Source organism: Hippopotamus amphibius, chromosome 3 (assembly GCF_030028045.1).
Source record: "Hippopotamus amphibius kiboko isolate mHipAmp2 chromosome 3, mHipAmp2.hap2, whole genome shotgun sequence".
Lineage (NCBI taxonomy): Eukaryota > Metazoa > Chordata > Mammalia > Artiodactyla > Hippopotamidae > Hippopotamus > Hippopotamus amphibius.
In genome coordinates, this window is record NC_080188.1 from 199,428,699 (window position 1) to 199,440,322 (window position 11,624).

The 11,624-nt window shown below is 51.6% G+C and overlaps 1 protein-coding gene and 1 long non-coding RNA gene across 2 annotated transcripts; one reads left to right on the top strand and one right to left on the bottom strand.

Moving 5' to 3' along the window:
* The first annotated feature begins 86 nt into the window (after positions 1–86).
* Positions 87–5,662, top strand: LOC130849172 (uncharacterized). Its single transcript, XR_009052696.1, has 3 exons — positions 87–406; positions 1,538–1,744; positions 5,532–5,662. It is a non-coding gene; the product is annotated as an uncharacterized LOC130849172 (long non-coding RNA).
* LOC130849171 (NADH-cytochrome b5 reductase 1) lies at positions 2,206–7,339 on the bottom strand. Its single transcript, XM_057727846.1, has 9 exons — positions 7,267–7,339; positions 6,810–6,959; positions 6,623–6,695; positions 5,997–6,103; positions 5,629–5,758; positions 4,892–4,975; positions 3,913–3,998; positions 3,342–3,441; positions 2,206–3,018 (listed from the first exon to the last, which is right to left on the bottom strand). Exons 1-9 carry the CDS (start codon positions 7,279–7,281, stop codon positions 2,846–2,848), a joined length of 918 nt encoding a protein of 305 aa, XP_057583829.1. The 5' UTR covers positions 7,282–7,339; the 3' UTR covers positions 2,206–2,845.
* Positions 7,340–11,624: the final 4,285 nt, after the last annotated feature.

Below are 11,624 nucleotides of genomic sequence, written 5' to 3' on the forward strand. Positions count from 1 at the left end.
TGGGCCACGCCCCCTCGCTCTTCTCCAATCGTAAGGCCCCCTCTCAGGGCCTCGCGGGGACCACGCCCCCAAGTTGCAAACTGGAGCGCGTGATGCGGAAGGAGCCTCAGGGAGTGAGGCCCAACCCGGAGAAGGAATGCCGAATTCCCTAGCCCGCACCTCGTCCCCTAGGCTGGGCACGTCTTAATCTCTCTTCTTCAACCTCGTGGCCGCTCCCTCCCTTCCGCAAATATTTACTGCGCGCCCGTCGTGTGCGAGGCACGAGGCAGGCAGGCTCCTGGTCAGAAGCAGCGCAGCGGCGCTGGCTGGTCTCGCTCCGGGGCCCCCTGCTCCGGCCGGAGGGGGGACCGCAGGGTGCCGCGCCTCTCGTCCGGGGGACTGACACGTCTCACTTCTTCCACGGCTGGTACGTGACCGGTCTATTCTAGATGCAGAGAGAAGGTAAAAGCGTAGCAGGCTCTGGAGCCACGCAGACCTAGGCTTCCGTCCCGGGCCAGCCCCTGACCTTGAGAGCACGCTTCTGAACCCCCCGCAGGATAAGTACCTCGTCTGCAAAATAGAAATAAACTAGTGCTGTTTCACGGGCTCTTTGTCAGGGTTGCGATAATTTATGCAGGCTCTTAGTTTGACGCTTGGCAAATCGTAAATGCTTCACAAACCTTAGCTCTCATGTGTTACCCTCAGAAACGTGTGCTGTCCACAGGACTGTTTGTTTCTCAGCATTCATTACAAGGCTTTCACCTGCTCCCAGGTCTCATCTTCCTCCACTTTCCCTCTGGCATTTGGGCCTCGATGGACTCACCTAGTTCTCCAAATATGTACTTCTTTTCTTCCCCTCAGGCTTTTGCACATGTTGGTGCTTCTGTTGGATTGCCCATCTCCCCATTCTCTGCCAAAGGATCCAAGCAACTTACAGTGCCCAGCTCTAGGTTTGGCTTTGGATCAAGACCATCCTAGGTTCACACTCAGGCTCTCCCAGCCACTGACCAGCTGCATGACTTTCTGCACATCCTTAATCTCACACTCATAGGATTTTTCGTAAGGGCTCAATTACACGATGATCATTTAGCACAGTACCTGCTACGTGGCTGTTAACTAAAAAAGGTTCTTTCTCCTTCTCAGAATCTTTTCCAAACCCTTCCCATCTGCACCTTGTATCTCTTCTATAGTATTAACCACACTGTGTTGTAATCATTTATCACTGTCTTACTCTAGACTATGAGTTGTTTGGGGTCTAAGAAGAGTCTTGGTCATGGTTAAATCCCCAGGACCTAGCACAGTGCTCGGCACGTGGCAGGTCCTTAATGTTTGTATATTGAGTGGATAAGGCAGGAAGAGGAATGAGCTTCTGTGTGGGACCATCTGAGCCCAACAGTCCCAAGCAAGATTCTCCTGTTTGGAGGTGAGGTGGCCGAGTGTGTCTCACAGAGCCCAGTGCATACACATACCAGCTGATCAAGACATGTCTGATGGAATACCAGTAACACACTTTAGTGATGGTTCTACCCTGGGGGGTGACTGCAAGCCTTTCTTTCAGGAGTCCCACGGGAAGCAGTACACAGTTCCATGCAGAAAAACAAGGCTGACCTTCCTTCTGACCTGATGCATTGGTCTGTTCCAGTGTGACTAATAGAAGATCTGAAGAGGTGGCCCTGGTGCGACGCTGGGAGGGAGTGGACCAGGCCATGCTGTTGGAGCAGAAGGGCGGTCAGGACAGATGGGCCTGGGGGCCAACTCTATCCAGGTACCAACCAGTCTGGCCAGCGCTGGTGATGTCAGGTTACTTTTTAAAGGACAAGGCTTCTCTTCCAAATAGAAAGACGATACTTAGACTTATTTGTCAGGTACCCTGAAGGGTAAATGCAGTGAAGAAAGGGCCAGGAGAAGGAAGGAGGGAAGGAGCGGTCAAACCAAGGATCACTGTGAGGGGTACCTGGGCTCCAAAAACTTCCCTCTCACTTGTGTTCTCTGTTCTCCTTCTTCCACCTTAACGCTTCTCCAGGGAGAAGCTGAGCTTCTGGCTCTGCTGAGACAGCTGCTAAGATGAGAATGGAGTTTGGTGGCAGCTCACATTTCAGCACAGGGTACAAGCGCTCAAAGGTTCTTTGGAAGACCTGGGGAAAATTCTGTGCTGGGGAACACTTCCTCCCAAGATTCTCAGGCACAAAAAGCCTTGGAAACAAGGACCCCAGACACAACCACCTCTTAGGTAGAACACAAGGGCCTTAGCCCCATTTATTTGCATAAGCCACAGGTTTCTGCCACAGCAGCAGTCTTAGACCCTGGGGAGCCCTTTCCGTCCAGTCTCCCTCCCCGGCAGAGGGAGACAGAGACACAAATGCATATTTCAGATTCCTTTCTCTGAGGTCTGAAGAAACCATTTCCTCCTGTCCTGCTGTCCCTCAAAGATTAGCTCTGTAAGTCTGCACCCCTTCCCACCCCCACACACAGTCTGCAATGGATTATGCACCAAAGATTAAATAAAACCCTTAAACAGGTTATGCTTTCACCACAGACACAAATAAGAGTGCGATGTCATCAAGGAATTGGCCAGTCTTGGCACAAATGTACATGCTTCCTTCTTGCTGACCCACGGAAGAGTCTGCTCTTGAGCCTGACCTGGACGTTTCATCACAGGGAGACTGGGGGGCCTTCCAGGGAATGACTCGGCCTTGACCCTCTTCCATAGCTATAAGGATGTTGTTCCCACACGGGCCATCCAGATTTCAGCTCCAGAGTAAGACCAAAAGGCTGACGCTGTTGGGAAGGGCATCTAAGGTTGAGAGTATCTGAGTGCCGACTGGGGGCAGATGCTGGCGACGGGACCCGGGAAGCGTGGTGATGCTCAGTAGGTGAATCGCATCTTTTGCGAGTAGCCTAGTTTGTCCAGGTTGGGGTGGCAGGCCAGCTGCACCATCGGGGGTGGCCCACACAGCAGCAGCAGGACATCCTCCCCTGGGGCAGGCAGGTGCTCCCGGATCATGTCGGCAGACAGAAAGCCCTTGCTGTAGGCCCAATCTGCACGGGGAGAAGAGAGAAGGACACTCCAGGCCCAGGCGGCAGTGGGGTGTAGTGCGGGCTGAGGAGGGGGGTGGGCCAGAAAGGCTCTGAGAGGGTATGAAGTTGTAGTAGCAGCTGGAGGGGTCTACTCAGCCTGCTTCAGCGGCGTGGCCAGCCATGCCACCCACCCAGTAAACAGGAACCGTAGGAAAGGGCACAGGAGACCGCTGTGTCCATACTCTCAGAGTTTGGCAGTGTCAGGCAGGGTCAGCTTCACTGAAACCGGTATCCACAGAGGGGCAAGGCCCTGATTTGGGGGTGTCCGGAAATGGGGAGCGTACCTTCTGGGGGGTGATCCAGAGTGAACCAGAGCCTAAAGTGGTTGGCGTGTTGGGCCTGCAGCTCCTCCAAGTCCTCCCGTAAGATTATGTCCTTTTCAGTCTGAAATGAAGAGGAGAAGTAAAGTCTTTAGGAACCTTCTGCGGTTCCTAAATATAAAGACATAAAAAGTTCTCTGCTATAACAACTTTCCAACGAGGAAAGAAAAAGGAAGCTGAAGTTCTAGGGAATAAGCAATGCATTTAGGGAGTTAGGAGGAGGGGAAGGAGAGGGTAACAGCCTTTGTTTGCACACTATGATGGAATAAAGATGGAACATTTAACAAAGGAAACTCAAGGAGAAAGTTACTATACTCAGGACTAGACTCCTTAAATGTTTCCTTTTTTTTCTTTCTTTGGGGGCCAGGGAAGGAATTTGACTCAGTGCTCTGTCTTCTTTATTGTGGAAGAGGACCCTCTACCCGCAGGGGGCCCCTGGGCAGAGGCCGGGCCAGTTCTTCCTGTTGGTATCACACCTCTCAGCCCTCCCCACACAGTAACTTTGAAGTCCCAGGACTGAGAAAAGCAAGGCAACCTGGTTGGCAAAAAGCAGAAAGCACTGGGTTGGATCTTCTGGGTCTTTCAGGATGGCCCGGATCAGCTGCAGCATGGGGGTGATTCCTGCACAAAGATGCCCCACAGTGAGAGGCAGTGGCCACCCTCCCCATGCCTGCTCCTCAGCTGCCCAACCCTTTCATCTCAATTCTACTCACTCACCCCTTCACTCCGTTTTCCTTTGTGTCCTAATTCTCTATGTTCCTCCTGTGTCTTCACAGCACCTACAGTTCTGGACAGATATGCCCTTTACCCCAAACTCAGTAAAATTCATATCTGGTAGGTGAATTGTGGTCATGTGCTCAATATTCACATAAGTTCATATTGTTGAAATCCTTTTAAGGAACCAATCCAAGATTCTCTGGAAGTCTCTTGGAGGCTCCGGCCCCATTATCACAGATGACTGCAAGCACCTACTGATTCAATGATGAGAGTCCAGGAGCACTGGACTTGCAGGTTAAGTGCACGCACTTTGGAACTGGGCAGAGCTGCACACTAACCCTGCCTCTGGCCATGTGGAAACCATTCGACCTCTCTGAACCTGCGTTTTCGCATCCGTAAAAAAGGAAGGCTCACACCAATGTCATAGACACATATAAAGAGACTAGCACAGTGTCTAACATAGGGAAATGTCCAATGCTAATTTTCTTTCTTCTCAACTGTCCTTTTCCTACCTTATTCTCTGTTCTCACCTAAAATTTATTAGAATCATTCAATTTGAGGTCTTGGGAGAGCCCACGTGATTTCTTTCTCTCGTTCTGTCAGTTAAAATAAATTTGGGGGGGTGGGTGGTTCTACCTGATTATGATTTTGTTTTGCAGCAACTGGGCAGCTCTAGGCGTTGCTGGGAATACCCTGATTAAGTTTGGCTATGATGACCGAACCTTCTGAGGGTCACCTGGACGTTGTCACGGCAACAGTCACAGTGGTGGGAGGGAGCAGCCCTTGGGGACACACACCTGTGCCACCAGCAATCATTCCCAGTTTCTTGGCCACTCGCAGTTCTGGTGGAGACTTTTTGTTGGGCTGAATGCTGAACTTCCCTGAGTGGTCAGTGGAGAGAAGGGTTGAAGAGCAAAGTCAAGTCAGGGAACTAAGAAAACAAAGGCAGAATCAAAAATACGCCCCAGGCCAGCAGCTGCTGTGGAACCCGATCCTGGAGCCTGGTGTTGAGCCAGCCCTGACAACAAGACACTTCAGGGACAGTGGTGCCAGGACTGTCTGACCCATGCTATGAGCCACAAGTCAGTTTGGGAGCGCACAGTGAGTCATCAGCTGCCTCCCACAGAGGGTCACTCCCTGGTGAGGGCGACAGGCGCGGGGCCAGGCGTGAGTCTACTTTCCCAAGTGGCACAGAGCAGCTCCCAGTGGCTACGGCACCCAGCTGTTCCCACGGGAAGGGCTGAATGTCACCTCTGGCTCTCTGTACAGCTCAGCCTGCGTGGTGACTCTTTGAGGGAGAGAAGGGGGGGCACACGTTTGCATTAGTCACCTCCGCGGCTGTCATGGTGGGTGAGTTCACGTGGATGGGGAACTGATCTCTGTGGCAAGTGGGGCTGAGGAACACGCCTTTCTATAACATCAGGGCTGTGTTTACAGGAGGGGCACCTGGCCGTGACCCACGTGCACGGACACACAGAGCTGCACTGTGCGGGGAGGACCACGGGCACCGGAGACATGGGAGCCGGGCCATTACCTCTCCCGGCGTAAGTGAGCAACCCACTTGGCCCCCGAAACTCCACAACGTCCCCAATCTTCAGGTTATTCAGGTACTGAGACATCTTGCCCCCCTCAGGAAATTTGGGGTGCACACCCTTCAGGTAGACCTGGTAAGACAGAATGGAAAGTACTTTACTTGGAATGTCCCTGGTTTCTGAGCCCCCTGTTGACTGAACCTGCCTGAAGTGGGGTGGGGATGACACACGTGCTGTCTCTTCCCAGTCCACATACTTTCTTCATGTCTGCAAAGGACACGCATCTCTTATCAAACACATCTTGGAAGTTTCTACAAATCCCAGAGGGAGGAGGAGAAGGGGTTCCTGGGGCTCCTCCCCACCCTCTTACCTTGATGACAAGATCCACATAGCCTTGGTCCTCATCACTGGTGACGGGAGTGTATGGCCTGATGACCAGGCTGCCATCGATTCGGGCAGAGAGGTAGACATGTTTACCTGAGGACCACATGCAGGGCTACATAAGGGCTCCTGTGGATGTGCTGTATTCCTGTTACCTTTGAAAATACTCTGGGAGATTTGAAAGGACAAAAGCATCTTGCTCCCTGCTGGGGTCTCAATGAGATACCAGGCAGGGAGGAGTCACCCCTTTGAGACGCTAGCTGTATCCCTCATAAGCTCCCCTCTGCAGAAACTCTTATCAATGACTTGCCAGGACCTTGGTAGGGAGTTGAGGGTCTGGGCAATGGGGAAAAGATTAGTGTTTGTTCAGGGGGAACGTGAGCAAATCCTGCAGGAAGGAGAGAGGATTGTTGAGTGTTGAAGATGTCTTGGGGCACAGAAGCCACACCCTAGAGTGGCCCGAGGCACCCTACCGCCTGGAGGATGTGCAGCCTGCTGGGGAAAGGGGAATGGAGTGGGGAGGCACTAGACCGAAGCAGCGCGTTTCAGGAGACCCCAGAAGGAGAATCACCCTATTAGGACACAGGGGAAGGGAGCCCACGCCACACTTCTTACCCACAGGCAGCCCCAGAACGTGGTGGGCGGTGGGGAGAGCAAAGCGGAACCTCTTGGTGTTGTGGTTCACGGTCTAGAGGATGGATGACAAGCGTCTCACCAGGCAGGTCTGGTGCCGCCAAGTCCCCAGGGCATCCCAACCACAGCCGAGCGGAACTCCGGTCCCCTCCCTTACTCCACAACTCACCGTCTTGTCTAGCAGTCGCAGCAGGTACTTCTCATTGGGGTCCAGGAGCGTGACCCGCGGCCGGCGGGACCTCCGCACCAGGTAGGAGCCCAGAGCCAGGCCGAGCAGAGTCAGCAGCCCCACCCCCAGGGAGGCCAGCAGGACTGGGCTCTGCGGGCAGAGGGGGCAGCGTGACCGCCGCGCTGGGAGAGAGCCCAGGGCGCGAGCGGTGACGGGCCGCTACGACCTGCGCCCCGGGGTGGCGACCCCGGACTCCAGCGCAGGAGCAAGCCGAGGCCAGGGGGCGGCCTGGGTGGGGTCCCTAGCCCGAGAGGGCGGCACCGGGACCCCGGCATCCAGGGTGGGTGTAAAGCCCTGCGGGCCGGGGTCTGCGGCGAGAGCCCCTGGTCCAGACCTGAGTGCCGGGCACCGGAGCGGGTGGAGGCCCCTGGTGCGGGACGCGGAGCAAGGGTCTTACCGGCTGCCACCCCATGACCGCGAACCGCGCCCTCCGCCGCGCCGCGGGCGCCGGGATCCCACAATGCGCCGCGGGGCGGGCGGGGGGCGGGGCCCGGCGGGGGCGGAGTCCCTCCGCGCCCCACCCCTTCCCTGCGGACCCGGCGCCCGGGTCCTGCGGCGAGGAGGCGCGCAGCTCCAGCCCTCTGTGGCCGCCCCTTCGCCCGCCTGGCCCCCGGCCGCCTGGCCTGCAGCAGGGAGGGAGTCCTGTCAGACGGGGAGCCGCGCCGAGCTGGAGCCGGGGGCCTCCCCGTCTGCCGGCGCGCAGCAGGGAGGAGTCCGGCGTTGAGCGAGAGTCGGCTCGCCGCGGGGCGCGAGGGCCTGCAACGCGGGGCTCTTCACCAGGCAGATTCCAGCCCGGGGACCCACAGCCTGGCCGAGTCTCCGCAGGAGTGGCAGGGGCACCTTCACGTCCTGCCTCCGTGACTGCTTTCGCTCGCGTGGCCCGGGCCCCCGGCCATGCGGCTCGTTCAGGGGCTCCCTTCGGGTCCAGGTCAAGCTTCTCATCAAGATCCAGGATCTCCTGCCCCCAGGGCCAAAGACCTGGTTTGGGGGCAGACGGGACTAAATCAGAACCTAGAGGGCTTCCTCGGCTTCCCTCCGATTCCTGTCCACAGAGGGATATGTGCTGTGAGACGTGGGACGTGCTTCGCGTGTGGCCTGTCGCAGAGCAGCACACTCGACGGGGGTCAGCGGCTGCGATGGCTCGGCAGACGGCGCTGATGCTGCAGTGGGATGCGAGCTGAGCCCTGCTGGCAGCAGAGGCGTGGGCAGGAGGAGTCAGACACAGACGCTGAGGGTTGAAGCCGCACACTGGCCGAGACGGCCATTCCCCCTCTAAGCTCCCATCCGGACCGACGTCTGCCCTTGATTTCTCCGGGGCCTCGCTCCTTGCCCTGTAGATGCCCGTCTTCGCGCCGCGTCCTCACGTGGTCTCCCGCTCTGGGTCTGAGCTGGCAGCCTTCTGCTGGTGGGTCGGACAGTACCTGTTTGGCGGCACACAGTCTGTGTAGCAGCTATTCTACCTTGCGGTTGCAGCAGGAGAGCCCTCGCAGGTAATGCGTAAGTGAATAAAAGTAGCTTCATTCTCAGAAAATTTTATTTATGAAAACAGGTAGTAGATCCTCACCCAGGATTGCCAGAATCCCTCAAACAAGCTGATACTCAGCCCCTTCCAGACCCCACAGAAAAGCACTCGGAGACCTGCTCTGGGAGGCCGTCCAGACTCTCCAGTCTGGATCTGGACACAGAGAGACACCCCCGGTTGAACTATGCAGCCTCTGTTGCTGCTACTCAGCTCTGACCCAAAGGACACCTGCTCAGATCATGAGCACTGACCTCCAGCCTCCCCACAAGAGAAGTCACCTGATCCCTGCCCAGGCCTGCACGGTGCCGCATGCCCCACCATCCAGCCATGTTCCAGGCCAGCCCCTCAGGATGGTCTTCACCAGACTGGACAATGGGTGGTGAAGCTCCAGGCTCAGGAGAGCGCCCTAATTCCAGCCTCCCGAGGCAACCACTCTTCTCAGTCAAAGCCTTCAGACCTTCGGTGACTCTGGAGGACATTCACTGTCTTTGTGTCCCGTTGACTTCCCTCAGGTGACTTTCTGCTCGGCCCCTCCTTTGAGCAAAGTGTCTGCAGGGAGAAGCTTCCATAACATGAAAGACTTGGCTATCAGCCTCACATGATGTGGAGGTGACTGTTGGTTTTGCCTCCTTTAGGAATTTATGTAAACGGGATCATACAGTCTTTTGTATCTAGCTTCTTTTTTGCATTATGTTAGTGAGATTCATCCATGTCGTTGTGATAGTAGTTTATTCATTTCCATTGCTGAGTAGTGTTCCACTGTGTGACTAGATGAAATTTATTTGCCCGTTCTCCTACCGACGTCCACTTGGGTGGCCTCCAGTTTGAGGCCGTTACAGATGATGATCCTTCATGCGTTGTCGTACATGTCTTCTGGGGCACAGGCACTTGGGTTTCTGTTGAGTGTGTACCTAGGAATGGAATTGCCCCATCGTCAGGTGCACAGCGTTTGATGCAGTGGATTCTGCAAACACTTTCCTAAAGTGATTGTGCCGATTTGCACTTCCACCAGTAGTGATGAGAACTCTTGCTTCTCTACATTGGAGGTTGACAGATATTTTCTGTAAAGGGCCAGACAGTAAATAGTCTAGATTTTGTGAACTATACAGCCTCTATTGCTGCTACTCAGCTCTGGCCTTGCAGCATGAAAACGGTCCTAGACAATGTATAGACAAGTGATCATGTCTGTGCTCTGATACAGCTGTATTGTTTGCAAAGCAGTTGGTGGGCTGTGTTTGGTCCATGGGCCATAGTTTGCCAACGCTTGTTCTGTAATACATCCTTTCCAACACGCGGTACTTCAGTCTTTTTAATTTTAGCCATTTTAATTTTTATTTGCAGTTGCCTGAGGAGAAATGAGATGAGCTCTTTTTGAAACACTTCCTCTTTTGCAAAGTTCCTTGTTGAGGTGTTTGGCCCATTGGGTGCCTGTCTTTTTCTCATTGACTTGTACTAGTTCTTTCTACATTTCTGGGTGGACGTCCTTTGTCTGTCCCATGTACCACAATACTCCTCTCACTGAGTGGCTTGTCTTTTCTTTCTCTTCATGATGTTTCTTCATATGTCATTAAATTTGGCCTATATTGAAGATTTCCTTCCTTATATTTTCATTGTTTTTTGTTTCTTCAATTTTACTAAATTCTTTTTTTAATGTTTCTTTTTTTTAACTATTTTTTTGATGTGGACCATTTTTAAAGTCTTTATTGAACTTGTTACCGTATTGCTTCTGTTTTATGTTGTTTGTTTTTTTGGCCGCGAGATATGTGGGATCTTAGGTCCGCGACCAGGGATCGAGTCTGCACCCCGTGTGTTGGAAGGCAGAGTCTTACCCACTGGACCGCCAGGGAAGCCCCTATGTTACTAAAGTCTTATGATGGATGCTAACCTTTTTAGTTTTTAGTCTCACTTATTTTCACCTAAGGCTATAAATTTCCTTTAAGAACAAGATTAACTGCATAACCCAAGTTTTCCTATTAGTAATTTCATTATGGTTCAGTTCTACATATTTTCTAACTTCCATTATGATTTTTCTTTAGTTTATGAATTATTTAGAAATATGTATTTTTATTTCCAAAAATATGGGTTTAAAAATCTTTCTCTTTGTCATTAATTTAGAAACCATGTAGGTTAGAAGCTAATTATATTGTTGTCTGTGACCTTGCGGTGTCACTTCAGTTCTTTGGGACTTGCTGAGGCTGCCTGGTCAGTTTTCATGAATGTTACATGTATGCCTTTAAAAAAAAGTATAAAGGATGCAATGTTCTATATGTGCCCATTGGGTCAAGCTTGTTGACTGTGTTCAAACCTTACTAATTTTTCTTTTGGTGGGGAGTATTGTAGATCTATCAGTTACTGAGATATGTTAATATCTCCCACTGTGATGGTGAATCGAGCAATTTCTCCTTGGGTGTTTTGTCAACACTAACTTTGCCTCTTTGACGTAAAGTCTTTAGTTAAATACATTGTTCCAGCTCCCTAATAAGGTGCATCTTTCATCAAGCAATCCATAAGGTATGTCCTGATCTTCTATATCTCTGCTGATGCTTCTGTTTTTTTCCCCCCTTAAAGTCTGTCTTGTCCAATATCATTTCTTTTAGTTGTATTAGCCAGGTATATCTTTTTTCCATGATGTTTCTTCGAACTTTTCTCTGTTATTATGTTTCAGATGAGCCTCTTATAAATAGGAAAAGCTATATATATATTTTTAAATTAAGACCATCTTTTTAAGCGAATGAGTTCAGTTCATTGTTCATCTATCAGGTAATATTTGTATTTATTAATTTATTTATACTATTATATCAAGTATCTTCTATTTTTCTTTTTTCTCTCTTATTGCCTTTTAGGGGACCCAGTTGAGTTTTTCTTTTGTTTCTCATTATATATGTTTTTTTCTTTCTCTGGTTTTGGCAGTAAACACTATTTCTAGCCTTTGGAGTTATCCTAGACATTTAAACATGAATATTTTTACTTAATATTTGAAGTTAATATAATAATGATTTTTTTCTTCTGGTTCTCACTAGGGTGCCTTATTTCCTTGTGTGTTTTGTGATTTTTTTTTTTTTCTTGTGAGCTTATGTTCTTTAGAACTTTGAGAGGATTGTTTGAGTCCTGAATTCTTCAAAAGATTTGCATTTGCCTTTTCCAGGCATTTTGCGGGAAATGGAAATTACCAGCTTGAGTGGTGACCAATTTAAAATATTATTTTGGAGACTTTCCTGGTGGTGCAGTGGTTA